Here is a 21,971-nt window from a genome sequence, read left to right on the forward strand (position 1 = left end):
AAACAACAAGTCCTCAGCCAGTGAACAAGCAAACGCTCAGACATGCCCCTTTCATGTTTACTCTCCATGCTCATCTCTCACTTTCACTCACTTTCACCCACAATTCCTATATGTGGTATACTTGGCTCTTCCTACTTGTATTTTAACTCAAACTGAGTCACAAGACGACTATTACTGAGGAATGGTTGGTTCAAATTTGGCTCAAGTGTTTTATTTTGGTATTGTGGTTTAGCTTTTGTTTGTCTTTCATGTCAAATGGGAATCACATTAGCTTCTGTTCCACATATCATGAATGATAAGCAAAACACTAAATAGAAAGTACGTAAATATTACAAGAATAAACCAGGTTTTGAGAATGAAGAATGAACATATTTAACTTAAAAAATACAAAGTATATATTTGATTATTTGGATATTCCCTCATTGGTTTTTTTTTGTTTGTTTTTTTTGCTTTTTTAGACACTAAAATGTGAATCGACTATCAATAGTGAGTGCTTTGCCCTAACATACAATTAAGCATCCTGTCAGTTCATGATTTATAATGTGACTCCTACACCGCAAATTGGCTCGCTGTCTGATACAGACTCCTAACTGGTAGTTTTTCTAAATATAGTGTCAAATAAGAACTTGAGGAAACATGCGTTTGGTTTCAGTTCAGCATCAAATCTTCTTGTGGAGATATCATCTTAATCTATGTGTAATATGCTCCAGTAAATCATGGCACTTCACAGCTTTCCTCTTTTGAAAACATTCCTCATCCCCGTGTTTTCAAGCCATAGGTCACGGCTGCGGTTCATCTTGCTCCTGCACAGCTCGGGCCGTTGAAGTCAACCATCCCTCACAGCCTGTTTGTGAGGTCTGGCTCACAGACACCTTGTTCTTTTACAGTGCCAACCGCTGCTGCTCCCTCCCTCTTTTCTCCCCCCTCCCTCTGTCTCCTTTCTCCTCCTCTTTCCATCTCCCAACAAGTACAAATTCTCCCTGCTCTTACACATATTCTGAATGGTTTAGTCGCTGCTAACTGAACACTCCTGCAGCCCCCCAGGGAATCACAAGAGGAGGGGACAATAGTTGTGATGACAAGCTTGCCTTTTAGCAGAATAGGCCTATGGGGACATAAGTGTGGCTCTGCGAGGGGCTGTCGAACCCTCTCTGCTCTTACAGAAACAAGCCTCACTGCCACTGTTTTGACATGATCTCAGTGACACTGTTTGGGCAACACAGACAAGTTTTTTCCACTCAGCAGGTGAGTCTTCTATTTTCTGTTTTTCTGTGAATCTGACTCAGATCACTGAGTCAGATGACTGGCATCTCCTTATGATGGAGAAACAAATGGCTACTCTCAATTTCTCTCTTTGCTAATCCTCCTCGGCTGAGTTGAGAAAGTTATACTATAGGTTGTTTCTACTTGAGAGGACTTGTTCAGAAAATTCTCCAACACTGGATGCTTTTTTTCACTCCTTTAAATGCGTTCACTGTGACTTTATCCCTTCATTTAAATCTGCTCGGCATTCATTTGAGAATAATGAGACCCTCTTTGCATAGTGTTTTTTAAAAGGGGGGCTTCTTGGAAGGAACCCTAATCTCCTGTACACTCACTTCACATTCACCATGTAGAGATGTGGGTTTTACAGGAGGCACTATATAACATTTCATGTACTTATTATTTAATGTTGCAGCATGGAATTGTGAATACATACATACTGTATGAAGGATTTTCCAGTTTTATATCTTAAGAGTTAGATTTTGTCCTTGTCTGAGGTTGATTAATCTGCTTGTGTCCTAAAAGCAAAAGAGCGTGTATGCATGTTTATGTGGGTGTGTGTCAAGTGTCTCAAGGCCATGGTAAAGTCACCCGTGTGTGCAAAAATTACATAAATTAGCTTTCTGTAGCTGCATTGTGCATTTCAAGAAAATACTCTGAAATAACTGATTATTTTCCAGAAAAATCTCTGGGCTTCCATCTATACAAAGTGTTTTGCTGTTATAACATGAAGGGGAAAATGTGTTGATTGGACAGGTCTTGTGTAGGTAATGTTTCCTGGTTCCTGGTTATCCCATCATTTTTCTGAGGAAAGTCTTTGTGGTTGAACAAGATCTTCATCTTAATCTTGCAATCTCTGTAGCAGCACAATAAAGCAATTGTTTGTTTTCGGTGTGTACTTCAGATGTCCTGGACCTTTCCAAGGTGTGTTTTAAAGAAGGGCTTAATGAAGGGGTGAGTGGGATGTTAACCACAGTCGACCAGGGACATCTTCTGCCCTGATGAATGGTGTAGTGTGTAGTAAATCACCGACTGGGGAAGAGCAGTCGGATTCCTCTGTGCAGTGATGTCACCATGATCATGTGTGAAACAGATCCAGACATGAACAGCCCAGCCTGAGCCAGATGTTGAATTTAACAGCAAACTTCTCGCTAGATGGCACATAGTCAGAGCTGTTCAGAGCTGGATTTAGAAGCTTTACATTAAACTCTGGTTGTATACTGAGACTTTGATCATCACAGGACACAGAGACATGTGGAAACACACTAAGAAGTATGTATAGTCAATCTTGTTGTACTTGTATTGTCTTTGCAAATTAAGCTTCATCTGTCTGTGCTTGTCAGATATGTTACATGCTATTCAGGTATTTTCATTTCTGTTTATTTCAGGTTATCTGCTGTGTGGTTTGACTGAGCATCTTGGATAAAAATGGCCATCCGATACATCAAGCACAAGTACCTGTGGATTTATGTTTTGAATTATGAGAAACTAGAATAAAAGAATAATGGAGATTCCACCTGTGGTGAATTTGGAGGGACATCAGTCTTGGACAGCTTCAGGATTACAAAAATTTGCCTTCTCAACACAGGAGTTGACCTCAGAAAGCTCTGCTCTCTCAGCTAACAGCTCAGCAGACCACAGAGGAGATGATTGTCTCCCTGAAGCCCAAAGCTCGCTGTTGGAGCCAGATGAGGACATACACAAGCTGAAGAAGAGTTTTGATTATGTCAGTCATAACAACATTGAATTTGCTGTGTGCTTACAGAAGCCTGAACAAGTGTCAGTCATTCCCGGTGAAGCACCTCTGGACCCGAGTCCACCGGCCTCAGCACAGCTTCATGATGTAGGTATTGTGTCCACATTACCTAGGTCAAATGACATCTGCTGTGGTAGCATTTCATTTCCTGTTCCGGTCGCAGAAGGCCAGTCAGACCAGGTGGTTCAGAATCATGCTGGTCAGACAGTAGACTTGAACTGCAGATGTGTAAAAACAGACTACGAGAGGTTAGAGCCAATCTCAAATGGCCATGTCTTTAGGCCTCCAGAGGACCCGTACCCAATCCTCAATCTGGACTCCACTCCTATCCTCACTGTCCCTGCGACTGTTGCCGATTCAGGCCAGAGAGTCCTGGATCTCCCACGTATTGTGAAGCACAAATCGAGCTCCATCACCTTCTCACACTACACCTGTGCCTCCGGAGCCGACAGCCATGCTTATGTCAACGAGAGCTCTGACGATGGAGCGTCTTCACCGGAAGAGGAGGAGGAGGAGGATGGTCATGATGATGGTCATGATGATGGTGATGGTGATGGTGATGACGATGACGATGACGATGATGTGTTCCCAGAGCTGCCTCAGAGTAGAGAGCTCCTTGTCAATCATAGACAAAGGATCACAGGCAAAGACAAACAGAGGAGGAGAGGCGCTGTGAGTGCTCGAGCAGAAATCGATCACATGGCCAGAAACTGTGGTTATGAAGCAGAGGGGGAAAGCAGCACTAAGGAGGTATGCTGCTATTGATTTTAAATCATCCACAATGATTCAGTGTTGCCATTACATTGTAGTATTAATAACATGGTAACTAATGTCAAGAACTTAGAAGAGATTTTTGGCAGCACAGGCTGGAATTTATTTCTATTTATTTTATTTTATTAGTTTATTTGACAAGGACAGTGCTTATTGATCAACAGAAAAAAAAACTGTAAATCAGCCAGAATTAACCTATGTATATGTATATACATATATAAAATTCATATACACTACATAATAAATATGCACAAAATAGTACAGTAATTCCCGTCTTAAATATGGGACATCTTAAAGTGTGTTACATAAGGCAAAGAAATGATTTAGAGCAACAAATACACACATGTGAAATGTCCAAATACCACATGAGTGGTGCTGTTTCACATATGATAAATTATTTCATATACAATTTTTGTCTCTTACAAAAAGCATTGTTTAATGTCTTACATTTCACATGTGAAATATCTCAAAACCATGGAAAATGTCAGAAAACGCTGTGAATTAATCACGCGTGAAATGGTGTTTGACATGTGCCAAATATGCTAATTGTGTTTCACATGTAATAAATCCACATGAGCTTTTTAAGGGAAAATAAAATAAAATATTTTAGACAGTAAAATAAAAATAGAGATAAGTAATACAGTTCTAATGCAGTTACTGTAATAAATTACCCCAAATACCCCAAATTCAAGTAGAGGATTGGTAGATTAATCAGCTAAAGCCACTTAAAACCATGTGTACAGAAATCTAGAAAACTTTGTATATTTAAAAGAAAATTGACTTGTAGTGGCATTATTTAGCTTAATTTGGTCTTTGGTCCATTCAAGCAAAATACCACAGTGTCCATGCAGTATTTGCCAGCTCCCAGCAGATGACATCATTACACTGTGAGATAATGTATTGTTGGTATAAGTGTGTAGGAGTACACTGACTTCACATTTGTACTGGGGAAATGCAGATCCAGAAGGAATGCAAACAGCTTCTGCTTTCTCTCCACTCCCTCAGCAGGCAGCAGTGTTTTGACAGCCCATAGCAGGCCTTTTTAGCACTGAACTTAGCCTTCCATTACTGAACAGCTCCCTTTATTTTTAACAAGTCAAGGCACATTTCAGTGTCTTTTTCACACAACCTCTACCTTGACCTTGACCAATCATTCCTGCTTTTTATTGCCCTTTTAATGCGTCACATGGACATTCATACGTATGTTCAAATCCATTAGCTATGTTTTCCATTACAACTGGTGGGAACCTCTCCAATGGCACATAACTGTCATCCTTTTCCAAATGGTCTGCAGATAATAGCACAAATGTAGACAGGGCAGAGTACCCGGGTGCTGGAGAGTAGCTTCTCTGTTTGTTGGTCATGCGTGATGTTGCGGTAATGCCAGCTTTATGTGCACAATGATACTCTGCTCTGAATGATTTGTTTTGGAGAAGAGTGGAAGAATGCAGGGAATCCAGGGAGCCTGTTATCGAAGGACAGCAGGTCAATGCTTCTCATGGCGTCACACAACAAGCTCTGTTATCAAATGGTGGGCTGTGATGTGGGCATCACTATAAGAGAGTCTTTCATGCCAACAGTATGCAGTATTTCATGCAACAGGCTGGGAAGAAAAATGTCTGCTGGCATTGATTTCACTAGAAAATACGAGTGAAAACAAGCTGTTTTTCTCAACTAGATATCATTTTGTGTGTGTGTGTGTGTGTGTGTGTGTGTGTGTGTGTACATACATAGATGCTAGATAGATTATCCAATCACAGAACCACAAAAATAAGGCCAATCAGTGCATGAAAGACCTTAACGAAACTGAAATACCCATCCACTTAATTAGGTCGAAAAGGAATATTTTCTTAATCATGAATGGGAGTCTTATTTCCATAATAACACAAAATCACACTTGGAACTACATTCAAATAACAACCCCACACTGTTCAAATGTCAAACATTTATAAAAAAGACAAAATAACGACAGCATAAAGACCAATATTTATCATTTATGCATACATACGTTTTTATCATTAATGGAACAATCCCAAACTATGAGGGAGTAAAAAAACCTGATATTAAAGGATACAAGAACACAAGTATATAAAGTATATAATAGCAATAATAAAAATACCTGACTGCAGAATGCCCAAAATGGAGTCAGTAATAATTTAGCTAGATGTTTTAGTATAGTTGTCGATATACTGTAAACCTGCATATCTGTGTTAAGTTAAGAAATATTTAAGTGGGGGAAAGTTACTGGAACAGCTCATAGATGCAGTTGTTAACATTAACCATATGAGGGCACTGTATGCATATTGTTTCCACTCTGTGTCATCTCATGAATCTGCGCTGCTTGCATCATAGCTAAACTGTGACTAAAACCCCCTAAAAATACACATTTCTTCACGTATTGTTCCTACCCTACAGACATGGTCATGGCTGTGTTCAGTTGGTGTTTTGTATCGCAGGATATTAAGAGTGTAATTTATTCCTCCAAGTAGCCAGGTAGCCGTTGCCCTTTCGCATGACCGGCTGCTACATTTGGATACCTCCATGGTGATCTCTGGCACTCTCTGTGGGTGGCGCAGACTAGGCACCAAGCCCAGAGCTCACACACTTAACTCCTCATTTCCATGTCAAAGCCACTGTGTTGGGGTTCACAATGTGGCCAATTTGCGCTGATAAAGTTATAGTCAGCTCACATTTTGTTATCCCCAGAAGATAACATTAATGCATTTATCTAAAGGATTGACTCATACCAGCTCAGTTGCCATGGTGTGAGGACTTCACACAATTGCCAGGGTCGGATCAAGGAGAAAGGCACGAAGAGATGAATCAAGGGTAGTGTCTCACTTGAGCGTCAAGCCTTCTCTGGAATTTGTCTCATTCTAAGTAGAAGTGTCCACATTCCTGAACAGCACCTTGTGGGGATGTCAATGAAAAGAGACAGTGTGAATGTGTTCCAGATTTGGCTTGAGCATATGCCAGAATGGGGCATCCAACATTTGTGTTTGTCTGACTCCAGAGTTTAATTAGGAATCCAGCTCACAAGATCTTCAGCTTCTTTTATTTCCTTTTCTCGTACACAATACAATACATTTTTCGTCATTTGGCTCAGAATATCAAGATTGTTTCCCACAAACATCTTTAAATATTACTGAAGTTCAGTTTTTTGCTCTTGATCTTAAGAGTTAAAATCGTCTTTCCACACACAAACATACTGTACACCTAGGAGCACTGAAGCTAGAAGTCACTTTCTTGCTCATGGACATTTCACCAGTATTGGTGCTTGCCATCATAACAGCTTAATTCCAGATCTTTAAGTCAATACATAGTATCCACAGGCTCGCTTTAGAACAGTTTGGTCAGTCTCTTTCTTATCTTTAGCTGGAGGAATGTACACCCACTGAGGTGCAGACAGTATGATTTGTTCAGAACTCACTTGTGAGAAAAATAAAATTTGCATACGCTTCTCGTTCCTTTTAATTTGGTGCTTAACTAATTTTACCAAAAGTTTTGGCTACATTGATCTCAGGATGATAAAGAGGAACTACAGCCACTTCCTTATTTGTTCCTGTTCTGGGTCTCAGGTCAATTTGTACATTTTTAATGTTTTAACCTTGTAATCAACCATGTCACCACCATTTTGTCACAGCTTACCTATAAGTTAAATATTGCAAGTTAAAAAATATTCATCACATAGCATCATTCAAAGTCTTTTTGTGATTCACAGACATTTCTCTCATTACAATTAAGAAAGAAGTCTTCATAATTCCATCATGTATTGTGAATGAAGCCTTAATCTCAATCTTGTCAAGATGAAAGCATACATGTATTCCAATATCCTCTTAAATACTTATTCATCAAATCACAAATTTTAAAATAACAAAAACCATGAATGAATTAATATTTTAGTCAACTGTTATACACCCAAAGACACTAATTACATTACTACAGAGGCAAGACAAAAGAAAAGGAAAGCAAGCAAACATATAGTACTGTATTCTATATGCCAAAGTATAGTATACATTATATGAATTTAACAAATTAAACATACAATGCTCTCATATGTTAATGATAGGCCTTTAGCAAAATACTGAGCTAAATCAAACACCTTGTATGTAAACATGTCTACATTCATCTGTTGAGTAAACCAATTAAGAGGAACAGGAGAGTATCTTGTTTTTAATCTGCGATGAAACTCTGATCCTCCCTGGAGAATATCAAGGAAAGATGGAAATAGAAACTGCAAAAGATTGTTATAGATAGAAGAGTATTATAAAGATTACATGGAGAGGAAAGGTTGAGCAAAGATTCATCTACATTATTCTTGTCTCACTTAATTACAGTGGTAGCTGTAGGGTGAGCATTAGCATGCCATTACAGGATAGAGTTTGTGATATCTGATTTCTGTTTTCTGGAGTCTGAAGTCTTGACATCAACATATGCAAAGTATGTGTATGTAGTATGTGTGTAAGTATGTCATGACAGAGGATTGAGCTGTCCCATGTCAAACCTTTTATATTCCCTGGTCAGCACCATGCTTGGAAGGCACACATAGCAGATAAGGGAAGCTTTATTTTTTCCTCTCTGTGACCCCAGGTGACCCCTCAGGCCTCAGAGGTCAGCAGGGGATTGGCCAGATTTAGGTCATTCCTCAGGGATTCAGTGGAAAAAGGCACTTTCTCCCAGTGCTGGGTCAGTCAGCTGACACTGGGTGGTCAGCAGGGTAAATAGACCGTCTGGTGTCTGGTCCCTTAATTCCTCACAATTCAGGGAGAATTCAACATAATATAAGTTTGTCAGTGACTTAATAAAATATAATTTAGATGTACTGCTTCATGGAGAGTGATTTGCAGCTTGTGGGAAGCTGTAGAAAGACTACATAGTATGTTATAAACCATTTATTAAATGGTTATATACTGCTTATAAAGGCTAAATAGGTGGACTTAAAGTAAAGTGTTAACCGTTTTTTAACTCCTTGGATGAACTGAGGACGAGTCTTTCTTCATTCAAAAAGTCAAACTCCTATTGGCCAACAGACTTCCTGCAGAAACCATATTCCACGAGGAGCTTCCTAGGAAATACATGATGTTACTACTGTGTCAAAAACTTTGAAACGATCCACAACATAAAATCTCCAGAAAATCCACTCCTCTGTGGTTCTGGGATTTCATACTGGGATCCTTGAAAAGGTTCCACAGGTTCCACAGTCGAAGAGTGTGTAGCATGTGACCCTCTCCAGGACTAGGCAAGAAAGACACATACAGACAGACAGACACACACACACACACACACACACACACACACACACACTGATATCTCTCCTCTCTGTCAGCCCAACATTCTGCTCAGATTGCAGAACAACAATGTTAATTCATGCTTTGGTGACTGAGGTGTATTCTGCTGATTTATGTTGCTGGACCTCCAGATCCTGTCCGTGTGAGGAAGGTCTATTTATATACACTATGTGTCTGGGGAGTAGTGAAAGCCAGTGCAGGGAATTCCATCATGCCCTGTATGGCACACATGTCTGGAGCCCTCTTCCTTTGCTCTTTCACCCTGAGACACGGCTGAGGAGATCACATTTCCATGTGTGGCAGCAGTGTAGTCCACTGATGAAGCGTCTGCAATTTACAAGATACTTTTTGGGGTTTGCCTGTAACTCTTTTTGAGTTTAGGGCCGTGTGGTAAATCGACAGATACGTTCACCCTACCTCTCGTGTGTGTATTAAATTGTGTGTGTTAAATAAGTCTGATATGGATGCAAGGATGACAGGCAATTACTGGACTAACTAATGAATCTGATTTTACCCCTGATTTCAAATACTTTTACTACGGGTTTGAAAATCAGATTAATTAATTTTTGATTTTGATGAAGTTTAGCTGAAGCGTATAATTAAGATACCAAGCAATTTTGATGAAATGTCAGCAGTTCAACTTGACATTAACCTCAAATGATTGCCTGCAAACTCGTGTGTAGGCCTAGTACTTTGAGTGTGTGTAGCCTACATGGAAATGTGTGTGTGCATAATGTATGTCTGATAATGTAGCTGATGTGATTGAACAAGGGAGTAAGTTTTTCTTTTATTATTGCTGTGAATTGTTTGCACCTTGCAATTTTCCATGATGCAAAAATGCTGAAATTTTGTGAAAGATTCTGAAGATGTGGCAAGAACAAAATGTCACATTTTGGGGGCAAAAATCAGAAGATTTGGTTCAAATAAAAATACAAAGTTTTGTTAAAACACTTTAATTCTTGACAAAAAATCAGATTAAACAAGACTGAATAATTGTGCTCAAATACACAAACTTTGCAAAGAAACCCTGAAAATTAACAACATCAACATGCTGATATTGGCCCAGTCTTTGTCTCAGTACTCTAACAGCAGGAGTAGCTTGTCTTCACTTAAATCAATTCTTCCCTGATTCTTCCACATGAGTCTCCGCAGGTCAAGTCTCCCTGGTCGGAGTTGATGAGCCAGCTGATGAGGAAACTGGACCAGCTTAATCTAGACATAGAGGAGGCTCTGAGTGCAAACTCCTCCCCCTCTGACACACCCTGCACCACCCGCAAGAAGCAGGTGAGAGTTTGTTCACACAACCTGGCATCATGACTGCTGTCACACAAGTTAACACAATACCTTCTAATGGTCTAACACGAGTTTTGGCCCTTGTCCTTTGATATAAACACTGTATGTACTCTGTGATATAAACTATACAGTCTATGGTTATAAAGCAGCATGTGGATTGCAGCCCATCAACTTTCAGTACCTACTGGTATGTGCACTGTCACGGTTGGTACTGTACACATTCCTGTGAAGCGTATGCTGCATACTTGGTCATGCATATAAACTTCCCTAAATCAATTTCCATTGCTCTGTGGAGAGAAAATCCCAATGGATTATTCAGACCTGTGAGCAACAGGTGTTCATCAGAACTTTATGTCCTTTAGATTGAAACAAGCTCTCTCAAATCAAGCAGTGGTAGCTCATAAACCCAGTCTGTGAAGGGAGGTTTAGTATGTTGATCTTTTGTGAGTCTTAACTGTGTCTATGACTTGTGACATATGGGGGATATAGTCTGTCTGCGACACTATGGGCTTTGTCAGGCTATCTTATAGTGTCCTTCTGACTTGAGTCTGTTTTATGATGTAGGTCTGCAGCTCTTAGATGTGATACTGGAGTGTACAGTGCTTTAGCCGGATCAGAATGGTGTGGCAGGAACAGACAGCTATTGTGCTTTTGAGGTTGCGACTGAGACCATGCAACTCTGTTCCTAAAAAGGGCTCTTCTCATGGTGGCGTGTTTCATGAAATATCCCACTAGAGTTAGCATTCAGGAACAAAAGTGCTCTTTCGCAGTCCATATGTATGTACCGCACAGAGGAGCTATTGTATTGAAGGGAGTTTGTATGATTTGGACCATTAGGAATGGTTGAGAGAGGCTCACATGCCTCTTAGGCATCTGCATAACCATCCCAGGCATTCACTGTTACTTGCTTTAACTAATGACAGGCGATTGGGCAAGACAAGACATCTTTACTGGGATATTTGACAAGGTCATAATCTCTGTCCTCTCAAAAGAAGATCCACACATACAGGCTCCTTTGTGTGCCTCTGTCAAGCTGAATTGAGAGTGGAGATTTCACTTCCCCAGCAGTTGACCTCAGCCTCTTGTTTTCTTTTCCCCTGGCCACCGTTGAGACCATCCTGTCCTAGTCTGCTCGGCCAGACAGAGACGGACCCAGTCTTGATTGTTGTTGTGATGTTGTTGCAGTGGGGTCCTGTTTCAAAGTCCACGTTAACCCAAAGCCTGAATGACCAAGTTCTCCAAAGACCAGACAGAGGGGAATGTCTGAGCCAGGACGGGTCTTCTGCTCCTTGCAGCGATGTAATGGGAACAAGAGTAACAACCAAGAAGACGGTACGTTTATCTGAGAATAACAGCTTCCTGCAGGCGTCGCACAGTTTCTCTGAGAGAAATCATACATGTAGTGTGTACAGTACATGCAAACTCGCTACAAACAGTACTGTTGTCTAGTTCTCATCTTTAAGGTCGTTCACTACTAAATTCCTTCAGGTTTAACTCCACAGTTGATTGCATGTTTTCTGGCTTTAGCATGTTTGGGTGACTACCATTACCTGTTTTCTTCCTGCACTGCACATAGTATTTCTCCCTGCTAATTCAAAGTTCTTGTCTGTCTGTTGCTGGTGAATTTTCACTTTGTGTCCATCCTAAATTAGCACTTTATGTATCTCAAATGTTCATCCCTGGATTATTTTATCTGAAACTATCAAATGAAATTCATTTGGACCGTTTAGTCTTTGTTGCTGAACAGTCTTGTTTTAACCAAATGGTTTATGTTTCTGAAAAGATGCTGTATGGGACATCAGGATCCAGATCCAATTTATCCTCTTACAAAATATTTTCATAAACTTTCTTATGAGTTTCCTTCATAAATAAAATCACACTGAAACCTACATTTCACAATCACATATTTCACCCCTATGTCATGATCACTATGTTGACAGAAGACAAACGAAATCACAAATAATACTGAAGAAGTGGATTGTTTTTTTAAGATAAATCCATCACCAGTCAGCTGAAATTCTGACATTCCTTTCTGTACAGCTGCTCTTCCCTCTACATCTGTAAATATTTGAGGTTTGCGTTGAGAATAAGGTCAGCTTAGGCATTCTTAAACAAGCAGGACTCACTTATGCTGGACAAAGTATATAAATGTCACTATTCAAGGGCCCTAAAAGAAACAGACAACTGAGAGATTTGCAGAATGCAGGGCGGGTTTAAATTCAAAGCCTTTAAGCTTGTGCTTTGTGCTTTCTTGATGGCTCTGCTACAGCGTGATGGCAAACAACCTGCTTATAACAGAAAACTGCAGCCATCCACTCAGATATCAGATATCATTTGGCACCATGTTACCTTGTGATATTAGGGTTTGTTTTTGATACTACGTCCAGTATATTATGTAGACTGCATGGAAAGAGAGGGGTGTAAAAGATAAAAAAGATTATTTTGTCTGTGGCTAGGTAGTTCAAATTAAATGAAGTTTATTTCTCAGAGGTGTTGCCACCTGTCTTTTTTGTGGAAGCCATAACTACCTCTTGAAAATGACAGCAGCATGGGTTAAAACTTGGCTTGAGGACAGCTGGGAATGTTCACATATGTTAAAGACGAGTATTTTGGCTGCAGTGTAGTCTTGACTATAATAATAATAGCCCATGTTATTCACCAATCTTTATCAAGATAAAAGTTAAGAGTAAACTTAACCTGTCTGTCTAGCTTTGCTCAATTCCTGTGTAAATAAAACAAGTTACATTCAAAGTCTTGCAGGAGAAGAACTGACTGTATCAGTGGGTATAATATGTTTTAGGGTCTTTGATGATTATATGAATGATACATTTTTCCAAAAAATAAATAAAATAACGAATTTCACATATACCACTCAGCTAACGTTGATATTCTTGTAAGCCTTGAATAAAACAATTTTGAAAAAGATTTTGTACAACTGCAGGTTAGCATGGCAAAGTGAGAATTTTCTGCATGGAAAACTGGATGCTTTGAAGGCTGACAGTTAGGATAGGAAAATAGGATTAGCTTGATATTTGGGGAAATACGCTTATTCGTTTTCTGGCAGATAGTTATATTAGAAGATTGTTACCACTCTCATGTCTCTACTGAAAATATGAGACTACAGCCAGCAGTCGGTTAGCTTAGCTTAGCAAGACTGAGAACAGGGGGAAACAGCTAGCCTGGCTCTGTTCAGTGGTAACAAAATCTCCCAGCAACTCTAACTCTCCACCAGCATGCAAATAAACATATTCCCCAAAATGTCAAACTATTCCTTTAAGTTTGTCCACTGGGTTAAGTTTGTCCTTGCAAAAACAGATGAGATGACATGTCAGCAGCATTGCACATGCTGAAAGATTTCTCCTCTTCGGTCCCCTCTGAGTCTTACATAAGTGCCCTGGAGTCAGTATGAAACTTCTGACAGCAGGGAGCGAGAATCCGATACAGATTGTATCACAGTTTCGGAGTCTAAGAATAAACAGGCTGAATGTGTGAGCAAGCACACCCTGCTTGAATATGCAGTTAAGGCTTTACTGAGAGTTGTTTTATGGAAGTATTTGGTAAAAGTTTTTGGCACCTGCCCGACAACCTTTGACTCCCCTCTGCCTCTGTATGATCTCTAAAACCTGGAATGGACCTCATATCTCCCTCAATCAGCTGCTTCATTTGAACTAATCTTAGCTGGAATGTGTTGAGTGTTGACTAAGAGTTTGTCTTCTTGGAGGGAGATATATATTTTGTTTATTTTTGTTGTTGTTTATTCTTCATATATTATACAATGACTATAAGAAGATGCATCGTTTGTCAACAGACCAGCCATTGTACTAAAATGCAGTTCCAATAGCAAAGAGCAAAATATCAAAATTCCAGTTTTTACAATACAAGTTGTGCCTGACAGCACTCCCAAACTGACCAAAAAGTCTTTAAATAAAGGGATTGACATTAGGCAAGTTCAACATCAGCTATCTGATGCTATAAAGGTTTGTTTATATCAGTAATGTTTCTAGACGCAACAGACCAATATTCGTAATTATTTAGAAGTTTAGAAAAACAAAAATGCAAACTCAACTTCAATTATGCAATTTATATTGTCAGGAAATCTACTGATTGGGTATTTGGGGTGTTAATGAAATATGATTGGTATTGATTTCCAGCCTTTAGAATCATGGTCTTAATCTTTATCAATATAAAATTTAAGAGTAAACTTAACCTGTCTGTCTAGCTTTGCTCAATTCCTGTGTAAATAAAACAAGTTATATTCAAAGTCTTGCAGGAGAAGAACTGACTGTATCTTTCATTTAAAGTAGTTTAAAAGTTGCTCAATAATTTGTCTGTTTTACAAAGTGTTTTTCATTCTCAAAACCAGTCAAAATGTCTTTTTATTCACTGTATTTAGAGCAGAAATGATTTGTTGATTAATTTAATTGATAAAAAATGAATCCAAAACAATTTTTGCTAAGTCATTTGTCAAGCAAAAATACCAGTCTCAGCTTACAGCTTCTCACATGTGACGGTTTGCTGCTTTGCTCTTTGTTTTCTGTCACTGTAAATTAAACATATCTGAGTTTTGGACTGTTGGTCGGACAAAACAAGCAATGCAAAAATATTATCTTGGGCTCTGCGAAATGTAATGGTCATTTTTCCCACATTTTCTAACATGTTATAGGCTAAACAATTGGTCAATTAAATGACCTTAATGTTCAGCATAAAGTCTGATTGAGGCCAGCTGCATACTGTGTTCTAGTTTTGGTGGATAGAGACATATTTGGGTTGAGGATTCCTACTTTTAATTGTTGTTGACAGAGACAGGCAGAACAGAGGACATACTTCATTCGGACTGACCGGTCCTGTAACTGCCCTGTTGACTCTCAGGCAAGGTGTCTTATGTGCTGGGACAGCAGCAGTCATTCACCCACACAGACCTGTCACTCCATATAAACATCCTTGTTGGTGTAAGCAAAGGGAAGTTTTCCCTCTGACAACAGCCCTGAAAGGGACTGTGCTGCTCCTGTGTGGAGGATGTCACTGTTCCTGACCTGTAACCTCTGAAAAGTGTCCACCATCTGACTGCGATTGGACTGAACTAGGGCAATGTGTATATGTTAAAGTGGGTCAGCGCTCAAGATATGCCAGAATGAAATGCTTTCTCTTGGCTGTTGAAAAAGAGAAAGAGTAATGTGTTCAAGTCTTTGAAGCCTTGTCAAATCGGCACATCTCCGCTGGGGCCCAGCATCTGGTTTTTGGAGCACTAACTTTCACGAGTTTATTTCTGAAACTAGGTCTAAAGTTGGTCCTTGGAGACTAACTTATCAGGTCCCTCGTTTTTACAGAAGACAATCCTATCTCCCTCTCTTCAAAGAAACATGTAGTATGTGATTTTGACAGCACAGAAATAATGACCCTCCGTGTTTCTGCACATTAAACCCAGCCTTTGAACTCTGTTACAGAAGTGTTTAGATATGTGATGAAATTCTGCCAGACTGTGCCAAATCTCACAGTCAATAATGAGGGATACATCAGTGGCCCCACTCCCCTCTTCCATGTTTAAACAGAGGTACAAAATACATACATAAGGGTATGAGTCATACTTTTATGACCTGTTTTCCTATTTTCTTGTTTCTCTGTTGAGTAAGAGTCAGAGAGTTGGGATTTTGTGTCTGTAGATAACCAAGTGGTTGAGCCTGCTAACCCTGGAACCACATGGACACCCCTGGTGGTTCAAGGCAGAATCCTGCCAGAAATTTCTTGGCTGTGACTCTTTGCTTTGCTTTAAATCTGCACTTCATCTGAATAAATCAAAAATGGACTTCCAGGTGCCTGCTGTCCTCCGACCTCATTTGCCGTGTGGCCTAAAAGTGTCAAAGACCATGTAACAAAGACAGAAAGTGCACAAACAAAACCACCTGTCCTGTTGAATCCAGCCAGTCAGGTCTTTTTTGTGGTCACAGCAAAGTGGCAACCATATAGGTCTCTCATCCAGCTTCTTTACACTGAGAGCGTTTCTGCTGCCATGACAACACTGGGGGGCCGTGGCCCTCATGAAACATGCAGTACACAACTAACTTATTGTGTTCAGTCCAACTTAAATGTTGCATAATAAAACCTTTGCAAATATGTTGATAGAAGTTTGAATCAGCACCATGTGGGCTGATTGCCAATTGACTGTCATGGCGGAGGATCAACAGTATAACAGGCAGGCTGAGAGTTTTTGCAGCGTTTTGTTTCTGCTAGGGGAGAAATGTGGAAACAGGGCAAGCAAACAAGAGCGTAAATCAGACCAGTGGGGCACAGAGGGGAAATGGAAGAGAGAGTTTGGCAAGAGAGCGGCAGCAATCCTGACTGGTCCACATCAGGAAGACCTTCCAGTCCTCTGGCCTCTGACAGTCATTTTATTACCTGCAAAATTAACCATTAAAATGAAGGACCTCTATCACCCAATGTTTTAAGTGATATTCCTTTTATGCTTTGTTTCATTTTGTAGTCACAGGTAATATGTATCATCACCTCTTTCTATTTCCTTACAAGACCATTTTCCAATACAAACAATGTAACAGTATTCCAGGGAATAACTACCTTGAATCTTTAGCTAAAAGTCCTGGTGTTTCCTTTCTTTTTTTCATTTCCTGACTTATCAACACTGCACTGACGACAGATAATTGGGTGCAGGCTGATGAGCAGCACAGAAGCCTCAGAGTTAATAAGTGCTAAATCATGCCACCATTTCTGTTGTGGATACTCTTTATTGACTTAGTCATTATGGCAGTGATTGCACTATTGAAGAATGCAGGGAGACATCCTCTATCCCTGAATTCAAGGAACTGGGTGTGTTTTTAATGGTTTTCACAGCCAGATAATGTTAAATGCTTTTCTTAGCTTTTAGAGTGGAGCTACATTCAAGTAAAGCCAAAATCTCAGTTGTATTGTCGTTGCTCACATCTCCCATGGTTTCCTCCAGCCACCACCTAATGATGAGTAGCCTCTTCTCAAAATGAATTCAAGGTATATAGCAACTTACTGTGCTACAGTCACTGATATTTTGTTATTTCTTTTGTCTTGTAGATGTTCAATAAGATGATGAACGCTGCAGGGGCAGGTAAGAAATGTTTATTTTTATTTTTGTCCCCCAGCTTTTTGATGCAATGTGCTAACATTGCTCTCTCTGAAGTAAATACTATCACCTCACATAAGAACGAATCAGTTTTGATCTCTGGCCCTAATCCTTTATCTTTGGGTAGATTTCACCTTCCACAAACATGTAATTCAGGTATAGTGGAGAGTCTAAAATGTCTGTCTTTCTATCCATCTTGAGCCTGTGATCGACTGACAACCTGTCCAGGGTGTTTCTCCTCCTCTCTGCTCAGTGCATGCTGGGATAGCACCCGGTGACACAGGTTAAGCAGGTAGAGAAAACAGATAAGTAAATGAGATAACAGTAGTGACTAAATGATTATTAGAGAGCTTAATAAATATTTATTTGAATGGCTGAGACTACTTTTAGACCTCAGCACACTTTGCCTGCATATTTATACTGTGTTACATTGAATCCAATGGTAATTACATTTACATTCACTGGAATTTAATGGGCATGTCCATGATTTCAGGGTGCAGATGTTTCCCATTTCTGAGACTAACCAAAGATTCAGCTGGAAGAGCACTAGATCTCCCTGTATATCACATGATTTTTGTTCACTGGGCAATGAAATTAGAAATGTAACAAGAAAAGGACCTTTTATGCTGAAAAAGCTTTTAGGGAATCTGCTCAGTCTCGGTCTACAGTCAGTACTGTACTGCAATTGAAACAGTGCTGCGCTGCTGTCTGGTACATCATGAAAATCTCCCTGCAAGTTTATCTTGCACTGTGTCCTTGCTTGCACGGTTGGTGGCATTGCTCAGGCCTCAGACAATGTTAATGAGACTGACGGCCACAGGTGTCTGCGAGCTCCCTTTCCAGACAGTGTCTCGAGAATGTCCAAGCGCAGTGTCTCTTAATTTAAAGGCCTTCTATATCTTGGTCACTTGGAGGGATGCAGTTAAAATTAGGCAGCATGCCAGATCATTGTTTCTGTTTTGCTGAGGGGAAACATTTGGCCTGGTGTGATGTGGCCCTTGGGGGACAGCTGTGGGATTTGGGTAGATGCCATTTTAGTCTCAGGTTGCACTCTCACATGACCTCTGTTGTGCACGATGATACCGCACAAGTGAACATTATGGTCGGGAAAAATTCCATGTCACTTTTATGCAGCAGTTAACTAATGTGTGGTCGGCTGGTGTGTATGAGATATGCGCTGTGACCGATCCCTGGTCATTCCTAATTGTAATTCTTGGACTCCCGCGTGTGAGACCACCGTGAATAACATCAACAAGTTTGTCAACACGGCCATGAGATTCTCTTCAAATACATTTCATCATTATATTTTTTCACTATATGATTTTCATAGCAAGCTGTGTGTTCAGCCACATGCTTTCTCTTTTAGGTGGTTATCTTGGCTGAAATAAATCACACCAGAGACAGTGTCACTGTCAACTTTATTTAGTCATCAAGTAAATTAAATCAACATATGTTTTCAGTTGAAATCTAATGATATAATAACTTGGAGAATGTTAATGTTGTAAAATGGACAAAGCTGGCAGAGAGTCAGACACATTAGGTGCGATATTCCCTGTTTGTATTTTACAGCTGGGCTGAGGAGACCTCTTTTATGACATGGATACGAGGTGGCCAGATGGTTCTCAGTATCGACCATAACAACACTGTCTACCTCATTAAAATGACATTGTCCAGGAGAGGAAAGCACATTCTTTGAGTTCAGATCCAAAATAGCAAAGCAACAGTGAGAAAACCGTTGGTATTTTGTGCTATAAATGTGCAGTGTCTTTTTATTGCTCTCATATGCACATGGTCTACACATTCAGTATGTTTGCAAGTAGACACACCATTTTCATCAGTAGCTGTAATGATGTAAATAAAATATTGTGGTTAACAATAGCAAGCTATTAAAGAACTTGTGTAATGAACAAATCCAATTAAAATCTTAAATATTCAGAAAACCAGAAACATGTATTTTACAAGCTCTCAATTTACCTTTAAGAAAACTGACGTTTTTGCAATTTTGCATCTGAAAACATGTTTACAGTGCTGTCTACTGCACACATATACAATTTTGCATGCACTTTAGATGATTGTTAATGCATGATTGGCTTGTTTAGATCATGTTGTCTTATTTTTATCAAATAGTCGTGATTAAGTTATGTAACATTTATAAAAACATTTGCCACATTGTATAACACTTGAATCCTACTAGCGAGAGCTCGGTGAATGTTGTTATTCAGTCACAAAGGTGGTCAGTCAGTCGTTACAAACATTTAATGAGCAGCACAGCCTGTAGGAGCAGCTAATGGGTTTTTTATGCTCTCATCCTACACATTTCACTCATCTCTGCAGTGCTTTTAATAGCCTTGAATTCTGTGGCCAACAATGGCCTTCTTGTTTGCCTCATAGCCAACACTAATAAGCACTACACCATTTAGGATTGATATATTGAGCAGAGATTTCAAAAATAGTTCAGGGGATTTCAAAACCTTTCTTTCTTGTTTTTATTTATTTAAGATCATAATGCATTTATGGAAAAAACACTGGACCTTTTAACCCTCTTGACTTGTTTTGTTTTTCCTGAGGCAAAAAACAAAACCCAGAGCTCCATCCTAAAACCGCATATGGATATGCTCAGAGAAGATTTGGTCTATGGAGGGGGAAAAAAGCTTAATCTTCCCTCTCAAATGTTTATTTTCTGAAGGCATTACTCAATGTTTATAGAGTATTTTTCAAGTCTTGAGTAGATGATGGGCCAAAAGTGCCTTATTCCCTCTCACAGCGTAATTTGTATGGAAATCTGTTCCCTACAGTCTCTTTAATTGCAGTGTGGAAATTAATGGTTTCCGCTGGTGAGAGGTGGCAGCTATGTTCATCCTCAAAACCCCACTGCCTTAACTGACGTTAATCATAGAATTAATGAATTCGCAGTGACACTGCAATGCTGAACGCTCCATATCCAGCCAGGTTTCTATCAGAGATACAGTACAGATAAGGAGGATGAAGCTGCATTTATCTGTCTGGCCTAAAACGTGTATTTAGTTGTGGGCAGATATAAGATTTTGTAATGTATGTGATTATGATTTTGTGCACAGTTAATGTATATTTTATAAATGTATTTGTGTTTAACATAAAAATAGACTGAGTGGAGAGGGTAGACAAACAGGGTCCAAGGAGAAGCAGAACTCAGAACTCAGTGACTTTTAACTTGCATAAATAAATGGTCATGCGCTTTGTTATGATAAACATCACCTTCCCAAACGGCACTCTGAGAGAAAATGACGAGTGAGGCTTTAAACAGCACTTTCTGGCCCAGAACTGTCAGGCCAAAGCTTCCCACTCTGCCTCTGAGCTCTCAAACAGACATACTGTTTGCATTTACACAGATCCTCTCTCTGAATGAATATGCTAATCTATTTCAATGTGGATATCTCCTGCAACTGATTATAAGAAAAACAAAGGGGAAACTCTGTGAATCCCTTGGAGACTTCTTTCTATTTGTAAGGAAAGTAACGTAAAGCCCTGTGTCCCTCACATGTTGTTGTGAAGAAAAGCTGGGAAAGGGGATGTTTTGAGTGTTTTAATCTAATATCACCTGGTGATGGATTCCCAAATGCAGTCTTGCTGCTTTTATTCTTTCTGATTTCAGGGTCATCTAATCAAACTGCAGACTTGTTTTGGCACTAAGAGAAGTGTCTTTGGCATGTGCTCTAGACTGTGAAAGTGAGATGAAGTAAACATTGAATGTGTGGGATGTAAAGCCAGAGAAATATATAAATCTAGAACCCCTTGGCAGCAAATGTTTCTAATGAAATAAAAATGGTATTGGTGAGATTTACATTTTTTGTTTTGGCAACATTTCTGGTGACGAGCAGTAATAGCTGTGGTGTTTTGGTACTGCACGTACTCTGCGTATCAGAGGTCAACTGAATGGTGTCAATGCTGTGACATACTCTTCCTTGAATTCTGTCCTATCTGTCGATGAAGTTAGGGTGTCTGTAGATGCTGTATATCTTTAGTTTATGTTTATCCACAGTGGGTCATGATGAACAGTAAAGACTAGAGTAAAGAAAACTTAAAACAGGCCCTGATGATTTGGATTAATTGCACAGTAGAGTTACAATCATTTATCAGCCTTTTACTCGTGACTCCCACAGTATGAGACTGGCCAAAATGAGCATCCACCTTATATGTGAAATGACTCCTCTGTGGATCTCCAGTGAGTATACACTGCTATATAAATCACCAGTCCAGCTATAGATGACGCACCAGTGGGTATTATATAATCTATGTAGCTACTAATGCATTACAGCAGGGTTGTCTTATCTGTTTTTGACTCCTGCATGTTCCTCAGCTGTTCTCAGAGCCCGGGCCTTCAGTCTCACCCAGGGTCACTGCCTGCTGGTGGTGGCTGACTGTGACCTCAGACAGCTGCAGTCTCTCTCTTTCTCTCTCTCTCTCAGAAGGCCTGTTAGGGACCATAATATATACATCACAAGAGCTTCATGGCAAC

General features: G+C 39.7%; 1 protein-coding gene across 3 annotated transcripts in view; it reads left to right on the forward strand.

The window, feature by feature from the left end:
• stard13b (StAR-related lipid transfer (START) domain containing 13b) overlaps positions 1-21,971 on the forward strand; it is a 73,375-nt gene that overhangs the window by 8,845 nt on the left and 42,559 nt on the right. Inside the window, exons 1-5 of one of the 3 annotated variants that reach the window (XM_044202095.1) lie at positions 1,012-1,245; positions 2,652-3,769; positions 10,222-10,362; positions 11,557-11,703; positions 17,428-17,461. In XM_044202095.1, the coding sequence (XP_044058030.1) occupies positions 2,768-3,769; positions 10,222-10,362; positions 11,557-11,703; positions 17,428-17,461 (1,324 nt within the window). In that variant the 5' untranslated portion in view covers positions 1,012-1,245; positions 2,652-2,767. Of the gene's footprint in view, positions 1-1,011; positions 1,246-2,651; positions 3,770-10,221; positions 10,363-11,556; positions 11,704-17,427; positions 17,462-21,971 lie in introns of those variants that run through there. The other 2 variants (XM_044202097.1, XM_044202096.1) reach the window with 2 other exon arrangements.

Source organism: Siniperca chuatsi, linkage group LG7, assembly GCF_020085105.1.
Source record: "Siniperca chuatsi isolate FFG_IHB_CAS linkage group LG7, ASM2008510v1, whole genome shotgun sequence".
Taxonomy (NCBI): Eukaryota; Metazoa; Chordata; class Actinopteri; order Centrarchiformes; family Sinipercidae; genus Siniperca; species Siniperca chuatsi.